The following is a 21,334-nucleotide window of genomic DNA, read 5'->3' as shown; positions in this document are numbered from 1 at the left end:
CATTCGGACAACACTCCACTGAAATGTTGCCAAACATTTCAATTGACTACCTTGATGGGGTGCATGCAACCGCCTCTCTCTTCCACACAATTTGAGAATTCTCTTGGCCGGGTGCAGGAAAGGGGAAACGTTGTTGCTGGACTACAACTCCTATCATCCCTGGGCTAGGCTGATGGTAGTTGGAGTCCAGCTACACCTGGAGAGACAAATGCTCCCTGTCTCTGTATGAGACCGCACCCACTCTTCTTGGACACTCAGAGCAAATGATAGAACAGGCGTTTGCAGGCACTGAACGTTTAAGTGAAATCGCAGAGGGCCTTCTCGGCAGTGGCACCCTCCCTATGGAACGCCCTCACACCAGATGTCAAGGAAGTAAAGAACTACACAACTTTTAGACACCTGAAGGCAGCTCTGTATTGAGAAGTTTTTAATGTTTGACGTTTCGTTATGTTTTTATATGTGTTGGAAGCTGCCCAGAGTGGCTGGGGCAACCCAATCAGGCAGGCGGGGTATAAATAATAAAATTATTATTATTTGGAGCACCATTGAAAAAGCCTGCAATTGCCACAATTGCTCCCTCCAAACTTCCTTGCTCCAACTCTCCACAGGCCTCAAGGGTCTCCTGGGAAAGACTCCTGGGATTGCACTCGCAAAGGCTTGTGGGATTGCTAGGTGCTGTTTTTGCACTCTTTTTTGCCCCTTTTCATGCCATTACTGGGTTTGCAGCGCTGCATGTGTGCCTTGAACACATGTAAATGGGGAGTTGCCTGTAGTGTTAAGGTGAACCCGGCCCTGAAGGCAACTGCAGTCCGGTGAGAAAATAAAAGCAGGTGTTCAGGTTAAAACAGTCAGAGAAGTTTAGAAACAGGTGCCTCTTCCTGAGAAACTTAGCACCTTCTTATAAAGTGGGTGGCTGGTGGAGAGTGTGGTTAGGTATGGAACTTGCTTCTTCACACCTCTGTGTTCAAAAGGTGCAAATAAAAGAAAAACCTCACAGATGGAGAAATAGACTCAAAGCAACACAGGCCTGCTGTCCTTGCGGCTCAAGGAGCTGACCGCCTGCTCCCCCCCAGCAGATGGGATGGAAAGCTGAGCCCTTCGAAATAGTGCAGAGAGAACCACAAAATAGGTGGTGCAAAGCTTGGATGGAGAAGAGTTAGAAGAGGAGACCCTACAAGGAAAGGTCTAAAAAACCGATGGTTCCTAAAGGGGGCAGTGGGATTACCAAGGGGGTGCTAACAGGCAAGGGGGTGGCAAGGAGACGCTGGAAGTATAAATGACTTCTCATGAAAAGCTGGTGTCATTGGATCAATTAAACAATATGGTTTTAGCTGGCTTTTGAAAAAACGTTGTAATTCGTTGTTACTGTTTGGTTATTGTCTTCCTTAATGAGTCGTGCAAACCGTCATTTTGAAGAAACGCTTTTCAGCGGGTACGGTAGGGGGCACCTGCAATGAGTTTATGGAACCAAGGAGTCAGTGGCCCACAAAAGTTTGGGAACCACTGATCTAAACGGTGCTCGCAGTGCATTCTGCTTTGCATGCAGAAGGTCCCAGGTTCGATCCCCACCATCTCCAGGGAGGGCTGGGAGAGACTCCCAGTCTGAAACCCTGGAGAGGTGCTGCCAGTCAGTGCAGGCAGTACTGAGTTAGATGGACCAATGGTCTGTCTCAGTATAAGGCAGCTTCCTATGTTCCCCCAGGATAGCTTCTGAAACTTGGAAAGGATTTTAAGGCCAACTTAAGGTAAAGGTAAAGGGACCCCTGACCATTAGGTCCAGTCGTGACCGACTCTGGGGTTGCGCGCTCATCTCGCATTATTGGCCGAGGGAGCCGGCGTACAGCTTCCAGGTCATGTGGCCAGCATGACAAAGCCGCTTCTGGCAAACCAGAGCAGCACATGGAAACACCGTTTACCTTCCCGCTGTAGTGGTTCCTATTTATCTACTTGCATTTTGACATGCTTTCGAACTGCTTAGCCCAATGTAAAACGCAAAGGAGAACGACCCAAAGTTTATGATCTCAACAGTGTTGTATGAGATGGTACAACAAACCACAATATGATCACAGAATAACAGAATTGGAAAAACAAAAGGCAAGTGAAATCTGGAGACAGACCAAATATATTCAAAATTCTATCTAAATCTACAGAAGCTTTGTTGTGAACTATGCATTGATTCAAAGCAATCTCTTCCACTTCATGACCTGCCCCAGACAACCTGAGAATTAAATTCTCGTGTTAGTGTTTATTTTATAAAGAAGGATAATAGTCACCAGCTGTGGCGTTATCTAGAGCAGAAATCACCAGCCTCAGCCTTGAGAAGCCCAACATAGAGAGTATTCATGTTCTTTCATGCCTATCTCCTATGTTTTATGCCATTTGGAGTGTCTTTTTCATTCTTATCTTCTACATTCCAGTTTAGTCCGACAGAAAACACAAGTAACTCGGAACAGGGAGTATGCCAAATAAAAAGACAACCATAGATATCAGTGGAGCAAATAATGAGACTTGATACTGACTCGCAGGACTTCAAATAAAATACAACGAAAAAGGTCACAAAGGCTTTCTTGGATTTCAGCAGGGATACATAAGATATCAGAAGTCATATGAGGGAACCTGCTTTTGCAGGAGGGAACCTGCTCCTGGTCCAAATTCAGCTAAACCCAAGAGGTAGAGTGATGATCATGATAATAATAACTGGCAAAGAACAAAAAAAAAGGTTTTCAGAAATCAAAACTACTCAGCAAATGCAGGGGCTGTCACGGTATTTCAGCTTATTTCAAAATTTTATGGCAGATGACTGTGGCTTCCTGAAACCAAACTTTGGTTCAGACCTCGAGTGCGTTTGCTCCTTGTCTGCAGCACCCCAGAGCCCAAAAGATAGGTCTAAGGTGAAGAAGGACTTCTTGTTGTCTGGCCTCTCGCTCTCCCCTTCAGCTTCGCTGGATAACCCCATGTTACAGCATTATGAGAGGGAGAAAAACTTCTCCCCATCTACTCCCTCCACACTGTGCATCACTGTGTATTGGGTAGACTTACATTTCTGTTTGAGCGGAATTAAATTTCCCACTATGCTCCAGAACAGTGGAAGCATCGGGCATTGTGAGGGCACTGTCCAAAATCTTAAATGGTGGCTTGATACCATCTATTGCTCTAGCCAGGAATAGCCATAGGCAGGAGAAAGGAGCTCTGGGGAAGAAGGAGAGCCCACTGAGGACTCATTCAGACCTGGAAACAGCCTCACAGGAGTTCTGCCTTCATCTCTCCCCCCCCCCCCTTATGCTCAAAAGGGGTTACTGGAGTGTTGTTTTTACTTTGATTATATATTTTGTGGTTTTATATTTTGATTTTGTTCTGTGAGCAGCCCTGAGACCTCCGGGTATAGGGCGGTATATAAATTCAACCCATCAATCAATGGCCATATCCCTCCCCTCTAAAGAAAAAAAGTCCAACAAGTTTTAACTTCCAATCACAGCAGAGGTGCTTAAGCCCCCTGATCTTTTCTGCACATCCTTCTCCAATGCTCCAAACGCCTTCACCCAGATACATGCCCCAAAGTCAAACATAAGAATAAATAAAATTTGTTGGACTCTTGAACCACTGGCCTTCATTTGCTGTTCCTCCTCTCCATTTCTGGGCCCAGAAGACGAGCTGTGGCTAATCCTGTGGCAGCCTCTGGATGTGGGCTCTTCCTCAGTGCGAGGAGGAACTCCGCATACCTCCATCGCAAATGACGCTGGCTATCCTAGGGTAGTGCTCCTCTCCAGGTGGCCCTTCCCAGAACTGAAGGAGGTAAAGTCTATGCTACGACTGAGGCACACAGCCCAGAGAGAAGACGACAGGTGGGTTGGCCCTTTTCGCCTCCTCTGCTTGACCTTGAAACGAGCTCACACAGCCGCCAGGCCTTCGCTGACAGGCATGTTGATGTGAGCCGTCAGCAGCGGCTCAGGCTCCCCCTCGTGCAACACGAACACCTGCAACACGAAGCGGAGAGGCAAGAGGGCCTGTAGTCAGCATGCCAACACAGCGGCCATCTTGGATTGCAAGTCAGCATACAAACTGGGATCAAAGCGCTGGGAAGGCGGCAGGCTTTTTTTTTGACAGGCAAGCCCCCCCCCCCCGACTGAAACAATTGGGAAATCAATGACATGGGAAGTCAAGGAGCAGGCATGTCAGGAGGGGGGTGGGGAATCAAAGCAGGAACACTAACCTTAATAATATCCGAGGTCCCTTGTTCGCTCAGACACTCTACAAAGGTGGCCAGGGGGTAATTCAATCCTGGAACCAACATGGGAGTCTGCAGGGAGGCAAGAAAAACGCAGGAAATTCTCGAGGCAAGCAGGGTGTCGGGGAAGAGGCTGGGCTAAGAGCCCAAGGAGGGAGGCGTGTAGCATAGGAGCAATTCTGTGACTCCAGGTGAGGCTGAGTTAGGGTTTTTGGCCAAAGTTTTTGAGCTGTTTTTGCAAAATCTCAATAAAAAAAAATAAGTTTTTGAGCTATTTTAAAGGAAATCCACCAAAACCTACACTTCTGACATGGGTTGCAATACGTCCGGATTTTCAAGGACATCTTAGTGTTTCCTGCCTGGACACTGCTTCCAGCTACCAGATTTTTAGATGACATCTGAAGGCAGCCCTGTTTAGGGAGGCTGTTTTATTTTTCTGTTGGAAGCCGCCCAGAGTGGCTGGGGAAACCCAGCCAGATGGGTGGGGTATAAATAATAAATTATTATTATTATTATTATTATTATTATTATTATTATTATTGTTATTGTTATTGTTATTGTTATTATTATTATTATTATTGCTTTCGACTGCCTAATCCCAGCTATGTCCCGGAAATTCCAGACGTATGGCAACCCCTACTCTGAGAAGGCCACTGGACAACCGTACAGGGGGCCTGTGCAAAACATTTAGGAGAGGGCGTCAGGCGAGATCCAACTTAGAAGGATGGAATTACCTTAAAGAAAGGATGCTCAATGGAATAGAGTTTTTCATCATACAGAAAGCTGATGAGAAGGTTGGCGACTGCACGGGTATCTGACATGTTCTGGAGGTTAAGGGTCAACTTGAAGGTGGGGCCCATGCCCTGGACCTGCAGAAGGGGAGAGAAGTGCATTATGGGAAACTGAGCATGTGAGACAAATGGGAGTGAGGACCGGGGGGGGGGGAGTATCTCAGCAATGTCTCAATGTTTTATCCAGAGGGGCCTCTGGGTAATATCCAACCCAAAGGTGCCTCCGGACTGTCACTATTTTGCAGGAGGGATTCAAAAGCACATGGGAACTTTAGGTTGCCACAGCCCTAGCATAACAAATCCACTTTTTAAAAAAAGAACTGGACACTTTATGGTTTGGAAAGTGATAGGGAAATATCTGGGATGAACAAATGATTAATGGGAAGAGATATAAACACTCCTGCAAGCAAATCAGAATGACCAGATATAATCTAACCTCCTCCTAAGGTCTGTGCAAGAAAATAAGCATGAATGCTCAATAAACAAGTATCCAAAGGGACCCAAAATCAGATTAGGCCTACTGACACCAATGAACTTGAACTACTTCAGTCTATTGAGTTCAATGGGTCTACTCTGAGCATGACTTAGTTGGATACAACAGCTCAGGCAGAGCCCATCCCTTCTCAAGAATTCCTGACTTACTGCATCCATCCATTTATTTATTCATAACTATCTTATTTTCATTTTAAACAATATTCTTATACATTTAAATCATTTTCAATTTTTACACATTTGAGATTACTTGAATCCCTGGACTTCCCCCCACCTGGTTTCCCATTTTTAATTATTCTTTCTATTGCATCTCATGACATTTTTCCAATCCGTTTTATCTTTTTTTTAAACTTTAATCTTGTTTCATTATAAGTGTTATAACAATCCTGCTAATGTTTTTTAAATATTTACAGTGGTCTTTAAGATACTCTATAATTTTTTCCCATTCTTTACTGAATTTTTCCTTATCTTGGTGTCTGATCCTCACAGTCATCTTCGCCATTTCGGCATAGTCCATCATCTTGGTTATCCACTCTTCCTTGGTTGGGACCGATTTACTCCTCTTTTCTAAAGCAGCCCACCTTTTTCCTTGCACCATCCTCTGATTTAACACATTATTTCCTTTCCTCCCCTCACCCCATCCTGGGGTCACCCTTCCAGCTTTCCTCTCTTTGCTAGGGATTGGCACCATTTTTAAGGAAGCCTGCCTCGATTCAGACCAATTGTGTGTTCATTTCCCCCTTCCCCTTCCTCCTCACCACAGCGTTCATCTTCAGCTGCTCCTGCGCCGACTCGGAGACGGGCGTCATGTTGCACTGCAGCGCTTGGGCGTAGGCACGGGCTGCCATGAGTCGGATGCGGCTCAGGTCCGTCTGAAACACCCGGTGCATGGCTGGGCGAGGGGGTTGGGGGAGAAGGAAGCAAAGTGAAACAGGGAGGAGGAAGGAGAGAGGCGAGACCTTCCCTTGTGCCACCATCAAAATTAGGGGGTCTGTTGTGCAACAGCTCAGGGCTAGAGCACTTAGGTCCTAGAGCAGGCATCCCCAAACTGTGGCCCTCCAGATGTTTTGACCTACAACTCCCATGATCCCTAGCTAACAGGACCAGTAGTCGAGGAAGATGGGAATTGTAGTCCAAAACATCTGGAGGGACGAAATTTGGGGATGCCTGTCCTAGAGTCAATTCTGAGCATCTCTTTCCTGACGCTTCACATAAAGGTCTTCCTATGCCAGTCTGTATTCTTAGCCACAAAATATGAACAGGGACTTTTGTGTTTAGCAGAATTCTTGGAGATTCTAATGCTGCGACTGTGTCAAAATATGGTCAAACAAACAAACAAAATCTAGTCATTTTAGAGGCTTATTCAAAGAGAGATTCCTAAAGCCTCTACAGGTGAAACTCGGGAAATTAGAATATCGTCAAAAAGTGCATTTATTTCAGGAATGCAACTTAAAGGGTGAAACCAATATATGAGATAGATGCATGACATGCAAAGCAAGATATGTCAAGCCTTTATTTGTTGTAGTTATAATTATTTGTCATTCGGCGAGTCAGCATTTGTAAAATTTAAAATAAAAATAAAAAAACAATAAGTTGCATTACTGAAATAAATGCACTTTTTGACGATATTCTAATTTTCCAAGTTTCACCTGTACATGTGTAAGGAGGAAACATTGTCTGATGCAGAGACCATAGAGGAAACAGCTAGGAGTTTGCATCTGGCTAGGATGTCATGTGCCTGTAAGAGAGGCTGCCATGCTCCGAGACGCACTGCTCATGCGACTCACCCACGCCACTCTCCCGCTCCCGTAGCGTCTGGTCCACATACAGCTTTGTCTTCTTGGGCACGTTGAGCTTGATGCTCTGGGCGACGGGGGCTCCAACAACCGCGTCGCGCTTGTCAAACGTGGCGGTGCGTTTTAGGATCTTGATGATCAGGCCCCCGCCTAGAAGAGCAGAAACTCATGTATGCGACTACAGCGGCGGTAAAAATGCTACTTGCCCCAAAATGGAACGAAGCAGAAGTCCCAGCAAAGGACGAATGGATACAAAAACTTATGGAATATGCAGAAATGGCAAAACTTCCCGGAAGGATAAGAAATCATGATAACGAACTTTTTTTAAAAAAAGAATGTAAATGGTTTATGGAATATTTACAGATAAACTGTAAGCAGATAAAAACATTGGCAGAATTATTGTAATAACCCGCAGTTTCATAAGAGTATATATTTAAAGAAGATAAATAAATGAACTAATTAAGCTAATTTGGATATGCAGAAGATATTAAAAATAAATTTAAGGAACCGCAGAAAGTGGGAGAGGGAAGTCAAATTTTGAAATGTCAAAACAGCTGTAAAATCAGTGAAATGTATAAATCTGAAAACTATAAATATTTTTTAATATAAAAAAGGAGAAGGGGAGAAATGACAGAGGGGCAAGGAGTCAAGTAGGACAGGGAAGTGCCTTCGCTTGATAGGCTCCCCACCCCTGTCCTACACAACCCACTCCAGCAAGTTTAGACCAACATGACTTCTCCCTAAGAAAGCCTGAGAGATGAGTATTATCAGCAAAATTCTCAGCTGCAGCTTGTTCTTCACAGCCTGGGCTCCATACCAGGAGAGACAACTGTAGCTTTCAAAACCTCCATGCTCAGGTGCAGCTTACCCCTGAATACTACCTGCTGGGGACAGGGCCATTGCATCATAGAAACCTTACTTCCATAGGCATCTGGCTGCACCCTGGGGGACAGCAGAAGGTCGGGCTAAAGTGCTCTGACACAGCATCTGCTCTTACCTTTGGTGGTCATGACAAGCGTGTTATCTTCCCTCCCGTAGCGGCCAAAGCAGATGCTGCTGACAACGTCCTGGCAGCAGAAACAAGAGAAAGAGACGAAGGTGGGTTGCTGCTTTTCGCAGAGAGAAGACAGGTGTGCTTGTCTTTGGTGTGGCCGTATAGCTTTCCTTTCTTTGACTTGGTCTTTGCCAGTAGTGCAGCACCTGCTTTTCATGCTGAAGGTCCGAGATTCAATCCCCAATGGCATCTCCAGCTAGGAGGAAGGCTGGGAATATCCTCCGCCTGAAACACTGGGGAGCAGCTACCAATCAGTGGTAGCTAATACTGAGCTAGATGGACAAATGGTGCGACTTGGTCTTTGGCAGGTTCCCACTTCCCTATGGGAGCTCTTTGTCTTCTCATGGCTCTCTCGCCGCATCTCCACCCTCCCAGCCCAGGGCACCTCATCTCCTCCCAGGTTGCCTCCCTGCCAGCTCTCCTTCACCTCCTACGGGTCCTCCCTCTGCCGAGAACAGTCTCCCTCTCCCTGTGTGCTCAGTTGAGGAGCTGAGAATGGCCAGGAATGACCCACAGCAGGTCCTGAACAGGTAGGCTGAGTGAGGATACAGCCTGTGCACTGTTATTGAAGGAGGGGACTGTAGGGGCGGCCATCTGCAGCAGGAAGGGTGCCTCTCGGGACCAAGGGAGCTTCTGCTTTGCATGCAGAAGGTGCCAGGTTGAATCCCCAGTTTAAAAATGGATCCCGGGCAAGAAGGACCGGTGGTGTGACCAAGTCAAGGGCAAGTTCCAATGCCTTGCCAGACCCACATTCAACAGGAGCCATGTTTCCCAGGAACTGAATCAAGGAGTCTCGATTCTCCAGTTCTCCTGTTTCAATCCCACAGATGACAAACACGCATCCCGTTAGAGTGAGGGATCAGATAAGAGCAAACAAACATACAGTCTCACACACAAACACTTCTCCCACCCACGATGCGAGTAGCTCCTGTTCCAAACCACCAGAATGCCCTCATTCAGCCCTGAATGTGGGAACCCCCTGTTCTTGCCTCTCACCTGCGTTTGAATGATGTTCACAAGGTTCTTGTCCTGGTATATGTGCACCTCCATATTGGCCAAGGCGACCACCACAGCATAGAAGCTCTGAAACTTCTCATCTATGAGACTCAAAGTGATGGGGGTGGCTGGCAATGGGACCACCCAGAGCTTCTTCCCCTGCCACGAGAACAGGACATTCAGGAACCCAACAGAACAGCTTCTTTGACCTGGTCCCCAATTGAGTTCCTTGCTAATTAAAGGCCACCCCCCCCACACCCCAGGATTACCCTTCTTTTAACAGGATCCTCCTTTAAAACAGAATTGGCCACAGCAATAGCACCACCTGGGAACCACAGTACACACACACATACACAACACAATGCCCTTCAATGCACCTTGGCTCCATGCACTTAACTCTAATGCACCTTGAGTTCCAGAAGTGAGCCAAGGTTCAAGTTAAGCACTGCTGCCTTCAGCCGACAGTTTGAGGTGAGGCCGATTGCCAGAGCTGTGGCCAATAATTAAAGCTGCCCTCCACCCCATGGCCCCACAACCTTCTGAGTAAAGCTTTGAAGGGTCTCGTCGGAGCAGGCCACCACAATGTTCTTTTGGACCCAGGACAAGCCCACGGCTTGAGAACTCAGCTCAATGCAGTATTTGTATCGCTTGGAGTTCCTGCGTAGAAGAGAAAGACAGGGGTGGCAGGTCAAGTCCAGGCCTGGCCTCCCCGCGGTCAGCAAAGCAGGCAACTCCAGTGCCAAGATGGGTGATGCATAAGATATGGGGCTTTTCCTCGCCATGTTCTTACCAGCTTGCTCTGAAACATGTCAGCCTCCCTCTTCAACCCATCAGGCCCTCTCTGCCCTCCCAAAACACCCCCAGCAGCTCCTCCTCTGCCCACCTGCGGAGGATGTAGATGCACCCATTACGGCAGGCCACAATGAGCCGATATTCCACATCGTACTGCCCTGTGACGTCCAGGAAGGCCGGCACGCTTGGTACCTTTGTCTGCCATTGAAAAAGAAAAACAGTGCTGAAGCCGGATACTGCCCCACTCCCTGGCATGTTGCCTTGCAGGAGACAGATGCAAGGGGGACATTTTTAAACAGTCACTTCACCAGGATGGGATTGGCAAGTGGGTGGTCACCTCTGGACAGTTTTGAGGGTTTGCTAGTTGAAACAGACACCCCCATTCATTACCAATATCCCTGCCACTCAAACTCAGGCTCCTGAGATTTCACAGACATGGGCCACAGTGTTCAAACCTACAAAATCTAGAAACCTGCTCTTTGTCGTCATTTTTAAACCAGAAGCCATGGAATCAGTGGAGGTTGGCGCTTACCGGAACTGATAGGGCACAGGACAACAGTAACTGGAGTCAGACAGGTGCAGCCACCCTTCTAAGTAAGGAAACAGGGAAGTTGAGGTTGGCAAAAGCCAGACTGCGGTTGGTGGCACGGTGACCCAATCGCCTTCATGGTCTAGCCTACACGGCATGAAATGGTGAATCCAACAGCTTATCATTTTTCTTCATTCATTGCATTTGTATCCCACACTTCCTCCCAGGGAGGAAATATGTAGAGATATTCCCTTTGCATTTTCATAACACCCCTCGGTGGTAGGTTAAGACTGAAATATGATGGCTGCCCAAGATTGCCCAGTTAACTTCAGGGTTGGGAGTAAATCTAAAAGCAGATCTCCTCAGTCCTGACTCCAATACTCAATTCTGCAACTGGTTGTTGTGATTGTGAGGAACACCAGAGCGAGCAGCTTCCGCTTAGCCTCAAAGGACATAAGACAGAGAGCAAAATGGCCCTCTCCTCCGCCTCTTGAAATAAGCATGCTATTGAGCTTCAGAGCACTCTTCTCCAGGGCCTCACCTGCACCAGCATACTGAAGGGCTCAGGATCCAAGATGATGATGTCGCTGTTCTCCGTCCCAAGCACCAGGCAGCTGATAGAGCCCTCGTCTGCCACACTCTTCTTCAGGGTAGTCATGCAGGTAATCAGTGACTGAAAGGTAGGGAGGGGCAAAGGGGCACCTTTATGCATCAAGAGAGGTGAACTTTAAGGGACTAGGATATGTTTCCCAGCCATGGGCTACTGGTTCTGTAAGTGCACTTCAAATCTGGGACACTTGGGGGCATGGGGACCTTGTGCCTAACCCTTTTGCTACTTGATTGCCCCAAGTTGTGATTTTAAAAGGAGTGCCATCTCAGCAAGGCCATTCTTGGCTTCAGGGAAGAGTTGGCAGTATTGGCCTTGGATCAGCCGAGCAGCATCCCAACCCTCCTCCTCTTCTGGGATGTTCAGGGCGGGAGTGGATATGGAATATCAGAGTATGCACCTGGCGCTTGAGCGGTTGCGTTTTATACTGGTTCACAAACGACTCCATCTCAGGAGGGTCAAGGGCCAGGAACCTGCAGAGCAGATGGGGAAGGTGATGAAAGGAGCCCAGGGCCCCAGCTGACACACACCCACACACACAGAGGGAGAGGGAGAGGGAGAGAAGAGAGAGAGAGAGAGAGAGAGAGAGAGAGAGAGAGAGAGAGAGAGAGAGAGAGAGAGAGAGGACCTCCAACAGAGAGAGGATGAAAAAAGGAGACCCTTTCTCACAATCAAAGCTGTGTTCCCATCCAGCCTGAAGCAGGACACTTGGGGTGGAGTGGGTGTTATAGGAACATCCAAAGCTGCCTTGTACCGCGTCAGACCACTGGCCAATCTAACTCAGTATTGTCTACACTGACTGGCAGCAGCTCTCCAGGATTTCAGGCAGGAGCTTTTCCCAGCCCTGCCTGGAGATCCCCAGCCCTGCCCACACCAAAGAACTCACCTCAAGGACTGCACTGACAAGGGCGGCTCCGTATTTTCTCTGTCTGCGTTTTCCCTGTTGAGACACATCAGGCAAGTCAGGAGGGAGGGCCTTGGGCTTCTGTGGTTCATTCATGCCAGAGCAGTCTTGAAGCACAGAGCCCTAGGCAAGCTTCTTCGCCCTGAGCCTCTGCTTCTCTAATCAATTAAATGGGAGCTTTCGTAGCCCAGACATAGGGTGGTGACCAAAAAGTGTGTTATAAAGCATATTTTTTTTGCATGCCAATGTAAGAAATAAACCCCACTCTTCCTGGCATGCTCTCCATTCCCACCAGCCCCTAGCTGACCCCCAAGCTTTGTTTGCTTATCCTCCTGATGTTTAGAGATGGCTCAGAAGACCTGGTCTCGCCCTGCCCAGCCTCAGAGCTCCTTACCGGATCATCTCCAGTGTCTCCTTCATTGACAGAAGGTCAACCTTGTCCTACCAAGAGAGAAGGAGGACAGTCAACTGCTGCTCCCTACAAGAGAGGCAGGCGTACACTACAGAGCTGAGCCAAGACTTAAGAAGGACTGCTGGTGCTGAATCAGAAACCCAGAGGGATTTGTACTGCAATTAATTAAGCAACTGCATTTATATCCCACTTTTCATCCAAGCAGCTCAGGGTGGCAGACATGGTTCTCCCCCTTCACATCTGATCCTCACAACAACCTTGCGAGGTAGGTTAGACTGAGAGACAGCGACTGGCCCAAGCCGTGAGCTTCACAGCTGAGTGGGAATTTGAATCCTGGTCTCCCAGGCCCCATTTCAACACTCTAACCCAGGGATAGGAAACTGTTTCCAGTCCAAGGGCCACATTCCATCCCAAGAAACTTTCTAAGGTCCAGTGGTGGGCAGAGCCAGCAGTGGGTGGAGCAAGGGGTGCAAATTTTCATGCAGTTTCAACACAACCCATTTTTGCCCTCCGTACAGGCAAGCAAGAGGCATCATCAAACATATTCCAGCCTTGCAAAAGCACCCAGGAAGGGTGAAAAGCAGGTCTAGTAAAGGGTATGGTCTGGGGGTGGAGGCTATGGCCTTGAGACAGACCTGAGAGCCAGGCAGAGAGGGTGGACGTTTACCACTTCTGCTCCAACCACACTGGCCCTCAGGCCAGAAGGATGGGAGGGAAGGTACCTAAAGACCCATAACCAAAGGGGTTCTGGCTAGCAGACAGCTTGCCCAAGCCCTCCCTCCTCCTTCTCACCTCCTTTGCCTGCTCCCAGACATCCTTCTCTGTGGAGTTGACTTCCAAGGGGGGCAGAGCATAGCGGAAGTAGGGGCGCATGTTCTTGTACACGTAGATGTAGGGACCGGCAGCCACCCCCACAGCAGGAACACACAGCTCATGACGCTCCATCAGGAAGGCAGCCACACTTGTGGGCAAGTCCAACAGGACATTCTCGCTCAGGAGGTCCATGCCATGGTACACCTTCAGCTTCATCTCGTGTCCTGTAGGGCCCAGGTCGCCCACCACCAGCTGGGAAAGGGGGAAAGCAAAAACAAAGCAAAATCCCTTGAAGGATGCCCAAGGATATGTGTGTCCCTTTGGAGACTCTGAAACCTAAACCGATAAACCTAAAAGCAAGCAGGCAAAAGGAACAAAGAGGAGACTAGGAACGTGCACTTAAAAGTCTACACAAGAAAAATTTTATTCATGCAATAATAGCCTATTAGACCAGACAGAGAGGTGGAGAAAGAAGGGAAGAGGTACCCAGAGAGGTGGAGAAAGAAGGGAAGAGGTACCCAACAGGCAACAGATTTGCAGGTGTGATGAATATAGGTAGTACAAGAGAAGGATTTGTGGATGAGACAGTGACAGTTCCCTTACCTTACAGTCTCCATCACCATGCAAGTCAGCCAAGGCTGGAAAAGACAGCAGAACTTGTATCAGCCCAATTAAAGAGACCCACACAGAAGCAGGGGGGGAGGGAGGGCAGAGGAGTCCCGTCCCCCCAAAGCTACTATTTTTATAAGGATACCAGGCAACATCCCCTGTTGAAAGTAAAGTCACCTGCAATTGACTTCACCCCCAGAGGCGCACCCCTCCATTGTCCCCCGAGATAGACAGATGCAAACAACAGAATTGCTAGGAAAATATATAGGTTAATGCAAGTCTCCTGCAGACGCAGGTAAGTCAACAGGGAGGCACACAGCTTTAGCAGAAACTCGAATGCTGGAATGGAAGGAGCTTCTCTGGAGCTGTTTGAATAGGGAAAATTAACTATATGCTTTCATGAGATCCACAGAAGTGAGTGACTTCCCTTGCTGGAGAACCCCTACTATTGTCCTGCGGCTTTCCATGTGTTTCTTTACCTTTAAATCAAAGCAAACAAAGTAGATACCAGAGAATTTAAGTACTATAGTACCTGTCCTATAATCTGAATACTGGTTTGGAAGAAATAACCCACTCAGAATCCTGAAATTCAAGGAAATATTAAGACTTTGCCAAAAACCCAAAGATGCCTTGAATTGACACTGTGGGAGAATAACACACCTCCCCCAACCCTTGAAAGCTTTAAAATCAACCAAGTGTCTGCAGAAGAATCGCCACCATCCAGGAGAAGTAAAAGCAGGTGAGGAAAGGATGCAATGTGGTTGGCGCTACACTTTCCTCAACCACACAGTGGTGTAGCGCCCTCTGGTGGAATGAAGGGTGACATGGTGAGGCCAACATTGACCATAAGGGGATGGCACACCTTCTGGTGGGCATGAGGATCAACAATGCTGACCTCAGTTATCCACAATGGCATCGCTTCTTGATGTGGGAATGAGGGGTGCTTCATTGGCCTCGACTCCAATACTGCCCAGAAGAAGATGGGGTGTCTTCTGATGAGCTTGAATCATACAGCCATAGAATCATAGAACCGTAGAGTTGGAAGGGAACCCTCAGGGTCATCTAGTCCAACCCCCCATTGATCAATGTGGATGATCAACTTTGTTGGCACTGACTTCTACTGGGCTTCTCAGGCCGCTCCCTCAATTTTTCTTCTTAGAGGTCCAGATGGTGGCACTGGTCAGCATGTTCTGGCCACACACTGGCCATTGCCTGCCTGTCCAGCCATGGGTAGAAGCTGGATGCCTCCCTCCCAATGGACAGGCACAGCTCTGAACACGTGCAGAGAGCATTTCCCATACTACTGAGCCACATCTGATTCCCACATGTCTGGGACTGGAGGCAACAAATTCCAGGACAGAGGATGCAGTCTTATAAAAAGAGTGGTTCTTAGATTGAGTCACTCATTATTCCCACAATGGTCCAGAGCAATGTTACATTAAGGAGCATTCTGGGAAATCTATATGATGGCTCCCAGTTGTCTGGTACTGATTCAGAGCTCTGCTGTCAGGTAAACCCACCAAGGCGCATTGTAGCAGGACAGGGCCCACCAAAGACCACTCAAGTCTGCTGGGACCTATCCTTGCCTTCCTTCCTTAACCACTTCCACCAAAGCAAGCTGTCACAAAGTAGGCGTTGCTTGTGCTGCAGTGCGGAAAACAAAATATGCTTTTACCTACTGCAAACCCAGGGAGAACCAGCAGATAGTCAAAACTGTGCCTGTCTCAACCACTATACATTATGATCGCCATATTCAGCCATCAAAACAGGAAAGAGACAATGCTTATTAAGGAGAGAGAAAACGAACTCAGACTTACTGACGCAAGAGGAAAATGTGTAGAGGCTGGCCACCGGGTCGTAGTGGGCATCCAGCCATTTGGAATTGGCTTGAATGCTGCGATGGTTGGAAGAAAGGTTGAGAAAATGTACAAAATGAAATATATTGCAGATAGTTTCAGCCCAGAGCCAATTCTCTAGGAGTCTGTTCACACCTGACCTAAATCCCTCCAACCACAAAACCTCTACAGAGCAGTTACAGAAACTCAGAAGTCTTGATTGCCAATTCCCATTTTCTATCACAAAAATCAGTGTGTTCTGAAAGAACCCAGGAGTTCTGACTCTGCTCCTCTGTCTTTCATTCATATAGACAATTCCAAGTTACATCCTCTGACAGCTCATCATGATTCTCTCTCATGCAGCTGGGCAAATAACTCCTCAAAGTCATTGAGTCTGCAATTCTATGCACATACAGTGGAACCTCGGTTTATGAACACCTCGGTTTATGAATTTTCGGTTTATGAACGCTGCGGACCTATCTGGAACGGATTAATTCACTTTCCATTACTTTTAATGGGAAAGTTCGCTTCAGTTTATGAACGCTTCAGTTTATGAACAGACTTCCGGAACCAATTACACCCATGTTTCAGTTTATGAACGCTTCAGTTTAACTACTCCGCAGACCCGTCTGGAACGGATTAATCCACTTTCCATTACTTTCAATGGGAAAGTTCGCTTCAGTTTATGAACGGTTACTCCGCGGACCGTCTGGAACGGATTAATCCACTTTCCATTACTTTCAATGGGAAAGTTCGCTTCAGTTTATGAACGCTTCAGTTTATGAACAGACTTACGGAACCAATTGTGTTCATAAACCGAGGTACCACTGTACTGTATACCTGGGAACAAGCTCCATTGAGCTCAATGGGACTGACTTCTGAGTTGACATGCCCAGGATTGGTGCTGTTTATTTGTATCCTGTATTTCCTCCAAGGAGCTGACAGTATCATACACAGTTCTAAATATATTCAGGAGGAGGATGTTCTTCTGAACTAGATGGGTTTATTCTAATTCAAAAATCTATTATATCCAGCAAACATTTCTCTCCCAAGAGTCAGATACTAATGGGGCAAAGCTCCCACCCCTGCAAAAAACAGAAGGAAAAAAAGCAATTTGCCCACATTTTTTGCCCCGCTTCTTCCCCCCAATATTGTCACTGACCACCACCAGAAAAATGCAAGCCAGTTCCTTAGGCCAAATGATTGCGGCAAGAGACTCACTTCCATATTATCTACATGTCCTCATCGCCTGCTATACTGGGGTTTCGAGCAGATCATCTATGCCTGGTTGACACCTTTTTTATTTAGATGAAAAGGTTGCTCTGTGCGTTTGACAGATGCATTTGGGGGCAGAAACGGAGCAGGCAGAGAAGTTCTCTTCTGCACGGAAATGGGCTGATGGTGGGAACCAGCAGCACCTGTTGGATTTCTGCCTGCCTCCGTGGTGCAGCTGGGACAGGGCTCCTCCTCGGGGGTGGGATAGAGGGGGAGGAACTGGTCACAGTGCAGACACGCGTCACCAACCCGGGGTGGTGGTGGTGGAAACCAAAACAAACGCATGCGCACCCACTTTTCTTCTAGGGAACCCAGGAGTCCGAGCTGCAGCCACGAGCCTCCTCCTCCCCCCTCCCTCGCCAGCGCAGGCAAGAATCCTGAAAGCGGGGAGGGGACGGGGGGGGCAAGAGAAAAAGCGGAAGGAGGGGAGCAGCTGCCCTCCAAAACGCGACCTCTCCGGGCTTTACCCGTCGCCAGCTGCTCCCGAGGACGAGGAAGGCAGCGTCGCGGCCGCCATGAGAGCGCCTCGGATAAGCCAGGGGATCCGTTGCCATGGAAACCCCGCGGGAGCCAATGGGTGCGCCGAGAAAAGGAGTCCGGCAGAAGTCCGCGTGCTCATAGACTTGCGGAAAGTTTAAGACTAACACGCAAGCACAAAACCAAGCAGCTTCCGGGCTGACTTGGCCGATCCACAGAGCTCTTTGAGGCGGCTTTTCGACAGCTTCTAATGCAAAAACTAAAGGCTGGGCCAGACACACTGCGAGTGCTACGTTGCCTCAGAAGCACAGAAGGGGCTCCGAGGGGTCATCTAGTCCAGCCCTCTGCAGTGCAGGAATCTCAACTAGATCATCCACCATGGCTGATGGCCATCCAGCCTCTGCTTAAAAACCTCCAGTGTCCACCACATTTAGTAGGAGTCCATTCCACTGTCGAACAGCTCTTCCTGTCATCAAGTTCTTCCTGATGTGGAGTCGGAATCTCCTTTGTAAAGCCCTTGGTTTGAGCCCTACCCTCCGGAGCAGAACAAAACAATCCTGCCTCCTCTTCTCCAGGCGAAACATACCCGGCTCCTTGAACCATACCCCATCTTGGTTGCCCTCACTCTGCACACATTCCAATTGGTGGGGATACACAATTCTGACCATACTAAGCCTCCTGGTGTATATTTTGCTCTGGGAGGCTTAGTTCGGTCAGAATTGAGTATACACTTCCAAGGTTAACACTAAATACTTCTGGTAAATGAGCCACCATAGCTGCAAGAGGGCCGTGAAATTTTTTGTGTCCCAGGCTTTTTAGACTCATCTACCCATGTACTAGGGACGCGGGTGGCGCTGCGGGTTAAACCACAGAGCCTAGGGCTTGCTAATCAGAACATTGGCGGTTCGAATCCCCGTGACGGGGTGAGCTCCCGTTGCTCGGTCCCTGCTCCTGCCCACCTAGCAGTTCAAAAGCACGTCAAAGTGGAGGCGAACTCCTGTGCTGGTATTATGGTTCGCTTTGTTTGTTTAATTGTTTGGGTTTTTTTGTCTTGTTTGCTTTATTCGCTTTCTACGTTTTACTTTTCTACATGTTGTTTTTTAAAGAATTTCAATAAAGATTATTTTAATTTTTTAAAAAAAGCACATCAAAGTGCAAGTAGATAAATAGGTAAGGTAAATGGTGGGAAGGTAAATGGCGTTTCCGTGTGCTGTTCTGGTTCGCCAGAAGCGGCTTAGTCATGCTGCCCACATGACCTGGAAGCTGTACACCAGCTCCCTCGGCCAATAACGCGAGATGAGTGCCGCAACCAGAGTCGGTCATGACTGGACCCAATGGTCAGGGGTCCCTTTACCTTTACCCATGTACAGGGGGGTACTGGGGACATGAATTTTTTTCCAGCTCTCCTACCCGAATACCTTGCTCCTATTTTTACTTGGCTTCCAAATCTCATTGGTATATACCAGGCATCCCCAAACTGCGGCCCTCCAGATGTTTTGGCCTACAACTCCCATGATCCCTAGCTAACAGGACCAGTGGTCAGGGATGATGGGAATTGTAGTCCAAAACATCTGGAGGGCCGAAGTTTGGGGGTGCCTGGTATATACCCACCCAACTGCTGCTTTTATCCCTCCCCCAGCACACAATAGCTACCTGAGCTTCCCCACCTCCTGATTTTTCCACAAAAGGTGCCCTGTTTTGCCCAGTATCAGCATTTGCTACTTGGAATGTCTTAATGCTTGAAGGTAAAGGGACCCCTGACCATTATGTGGCATCCTCAGGAAACAAGCAGCAGCTCGCTAATATCTAATTTCTTAGTCCCATCAGGTTCAAGACAGCATCAACAGGCTCCCAGACTTGTCCAGAGTGTACAACGTACCAATTTAGAGAAGCTGAGAGGGATGTATTCTGACCCTGACCCTGAGGTTCCCCAACTATGTTATGCATTAAGTTAACTGCAGTACTCCTTCTGGCCACCATGGCTGCAGTTCTTGCCCTGCCCACTGTGGCTGCAGTTCTCACTCAGGTCCACAACATGCAAATGAAGGATTGAGAGTGCTGTTCACGGATTGGGTAGCTAAGGGAAGTTTGTTACTGTTGCAAGTTACTGAGTACTATATAAGCCAGTTGGCTAAGCTACTGTTCAGTCTGGGACTCAGAGCTAGAATAAAGAGCTAGTTGTTTTGAGAGCTCTGTCTTCATCCTGCTTACCCACTATTCAACAGACTATCTACACAGCAGATCTGAGGAAGCCAGATCAGACTGCTTCATTCCCCAGACTGGGTTCAGTCCCCACCAGTTAGACAGGAGTACAGCAGGGGGAAAGCAGAAAGGAAGTTCACACACTTTATAAAAGCTAGGTTTATTGAACCCCTGGGTGCAATAACAGGAGGGCTGGAGCCACCGCAGGCTCTTCTGGGGGGTGGGGAGTGATGGCCGACTGCTTTCAGAGAGGTGATCTTGTTCACTTGTACCCCTCATTTTCGAAAGAGACTGTTGAGGTGCAGAAACGGCCTGGTGCGCCTGGATGGGCAGGCAAAGGGAGCTGAGTGTGGGGAAGCCAGGGCCCTCGCGCCTCGTGGGGGTCAGGATTCCCAGAAATGGGCATCGGCCTGTGCCAGCTCCAACAGATACTTCTCCAATACTTCAGCATCTTCACGGAAACGGTCGCAGAAAGATTTGACGAGCCCCGCTGCACTGCTTTCATACTGCACCAGTACAACATCTTTACCTGGAAAGGGGCGGGTAGGAGGAGGAGAAATGATCAAAGTCAGTAGATAGACCATCCCAGATGGGTGATGCTCTTTCAGGGGTATCATTATCTTCCCACCCCCTAGTGGGTCCAATTTGACAGGTGGACCCACCTATCAATCACCTGGTGTCACTACAACATCAGGAGCTGCTGCACTTTGATGTCCCAATTGCTGGGACTTCAAAGTGCATCAAAGCACTGTAAAAATCCCTTTGGCTGTTTGCAGACAATCACACACACCCCCACTTGTCCCGCTGCTCTTTTGGACCTATGAAGGCTTTCAGACAGCTCCTGTTGCAAAGCATCTGGAACTGTTAGAGCGTTTGAAACTGAGCAGGATTTAACCCCTGCTCATTAACATGTCAGCAGGGATTAAATCTTGCTGCTTCGGCTGAGGATATCTGCTCCTTCTGGGAATGGGATGCACAGCCAATGGTGGATTTAACCCTGCCCTCCCACCCATCAGCTGACCTCACCAGCGACATCAGCTGATGGGCGTGGTTTGGGGAAAATGGCCATGTAGCCCAAAATAATACTATTAAAATAAATAAATAAACCAATATTTCTGATGCCACCCTGATGCCACGGCTGAATCAGTTGAACTAGGAAATAACCAGAAGAGGATGATAGAGTCATAGAAAGGTAGAGTTGGAAGGGACCCCCCAAGGGTCATCATTCATTCATTCATTCATTCATTCATACTTTTCAAGTTTATACATTTCACTATTTTTTTTTACATTTCACTAATTTTACAATCATTCTGACATTTCAAAACCTGACTTCCCCCTTTCTGCGGTTCCTTAAATTTACTTTTTAATATCTTCTGCATATCCAAATTAACTTAATTTGTTCATTTATTCATCTTCTTTAAATATATACTCTTATAAAAGTTCAGGTTACTACAATAATCCTGCCGTTTTAATCTGTTTATAATTCATCTGCAAATATCCAATAAACTACTTCTTTTATAAAAGA

General features: G+C 47.7%; 2 protein-coding genes across 12 annotated transcripts in view; both read right to left on the bottom strand.

The window, feature by feature from the left end:
- Positions 1-1,985: 1,985 nt before the first annotated feature.
- Positions 1,986-17,693, bottom strand: BBS1 (Bardet-Biedl syndrome 1). 4 transcript variants are annotated; one of them, XM_088659243.1, is made up of 17 exons: positions 17,077-17,693; positions 15,838-15,914; positions 14,015-14,049; positions 13,391-13,663; positions 12,581-12,627; positions 12,169-12,222; positions 11,683-11,755; positions 11,217-11,348; positions 10,238-10,344; positions 9,891-10,011; positions 9,355-9,513; positions 8,302-8,371; positions 7,296-7,454; positions 6,267-6,400; positions 4,960-5,094; positions 4,211-4,297; positions 1,986-3,974 (listed from the first exon to the last, which is right to left on the bottom strand). In XM_088659243.1, exons 4-17 carry the CDS (start codon positions 13,625-13,627, stop codon positions 3,888-3,890), a joined length of 1,602 nt encoding a protein of 533 aa, XP_088515369.1. In that variant the 5' UTR covers positions 13,628-13,663; positions 14,015-14,049; positions 15,838-15,914; positions 17,077-17,693; the 3' UTR covers positions 1,986-3,887. The 4 variants fall into 4 exon arrangements, with proteins under 4 accessions (XP_088515369.1, XP_088515370.1, XP_034955012.1 ...); XM_088659244.1 differs by having other exon boundaries at positions 17,583-17,693; XM_035099121.3 differs by having other exon boundaries at positions 17,598-17,693.
- Positions 17,694-19,953: 2,260 nt separating this feature from the next.
- The window catches only part of DPP3 (dipeptidyl peptidase 3), a 28,762-nt gene continuing 27,381 nt past the window's right edge, over positions 19,954-21,334 (bottom strand). For all 8 annotated transcript variants that reach the window (XM_088659679.1, XM_035098652.3, XM_088659683.1 and 5 more), the window contains one exon: positions 19,954-20,338. In XM_088659679.1, the coding sequence (XP_088515805.1) occupies positions 20,193-20,338 (146 nt within the window). In that variant the 3' untranslated portion in view covers positions 19,954-20,192. The remainder of the gene's footprint in view (positions 20,339-21,334) is intronic.

Source organism: Zootoca vivipara, chromosome 16 (assembly GCF_965207765.1).
Source record: "Zootoca vivipara chromosome 16, rZooViv2.hap1.1, whole genome shotgun sequence".
Taxonomy (NCBI): domain Eukaryota; kingdom Metazoa; phylum Chordata; class Lepidosauria; order Squamata; family Lacertidae; genus Zootoca; species Zootoca vivipara.
The sequence above is the reverse complement of the archived record's forward strand: the minus strand, read 5'-3'. Positions and strand labels throughout refer to the sequence as shown.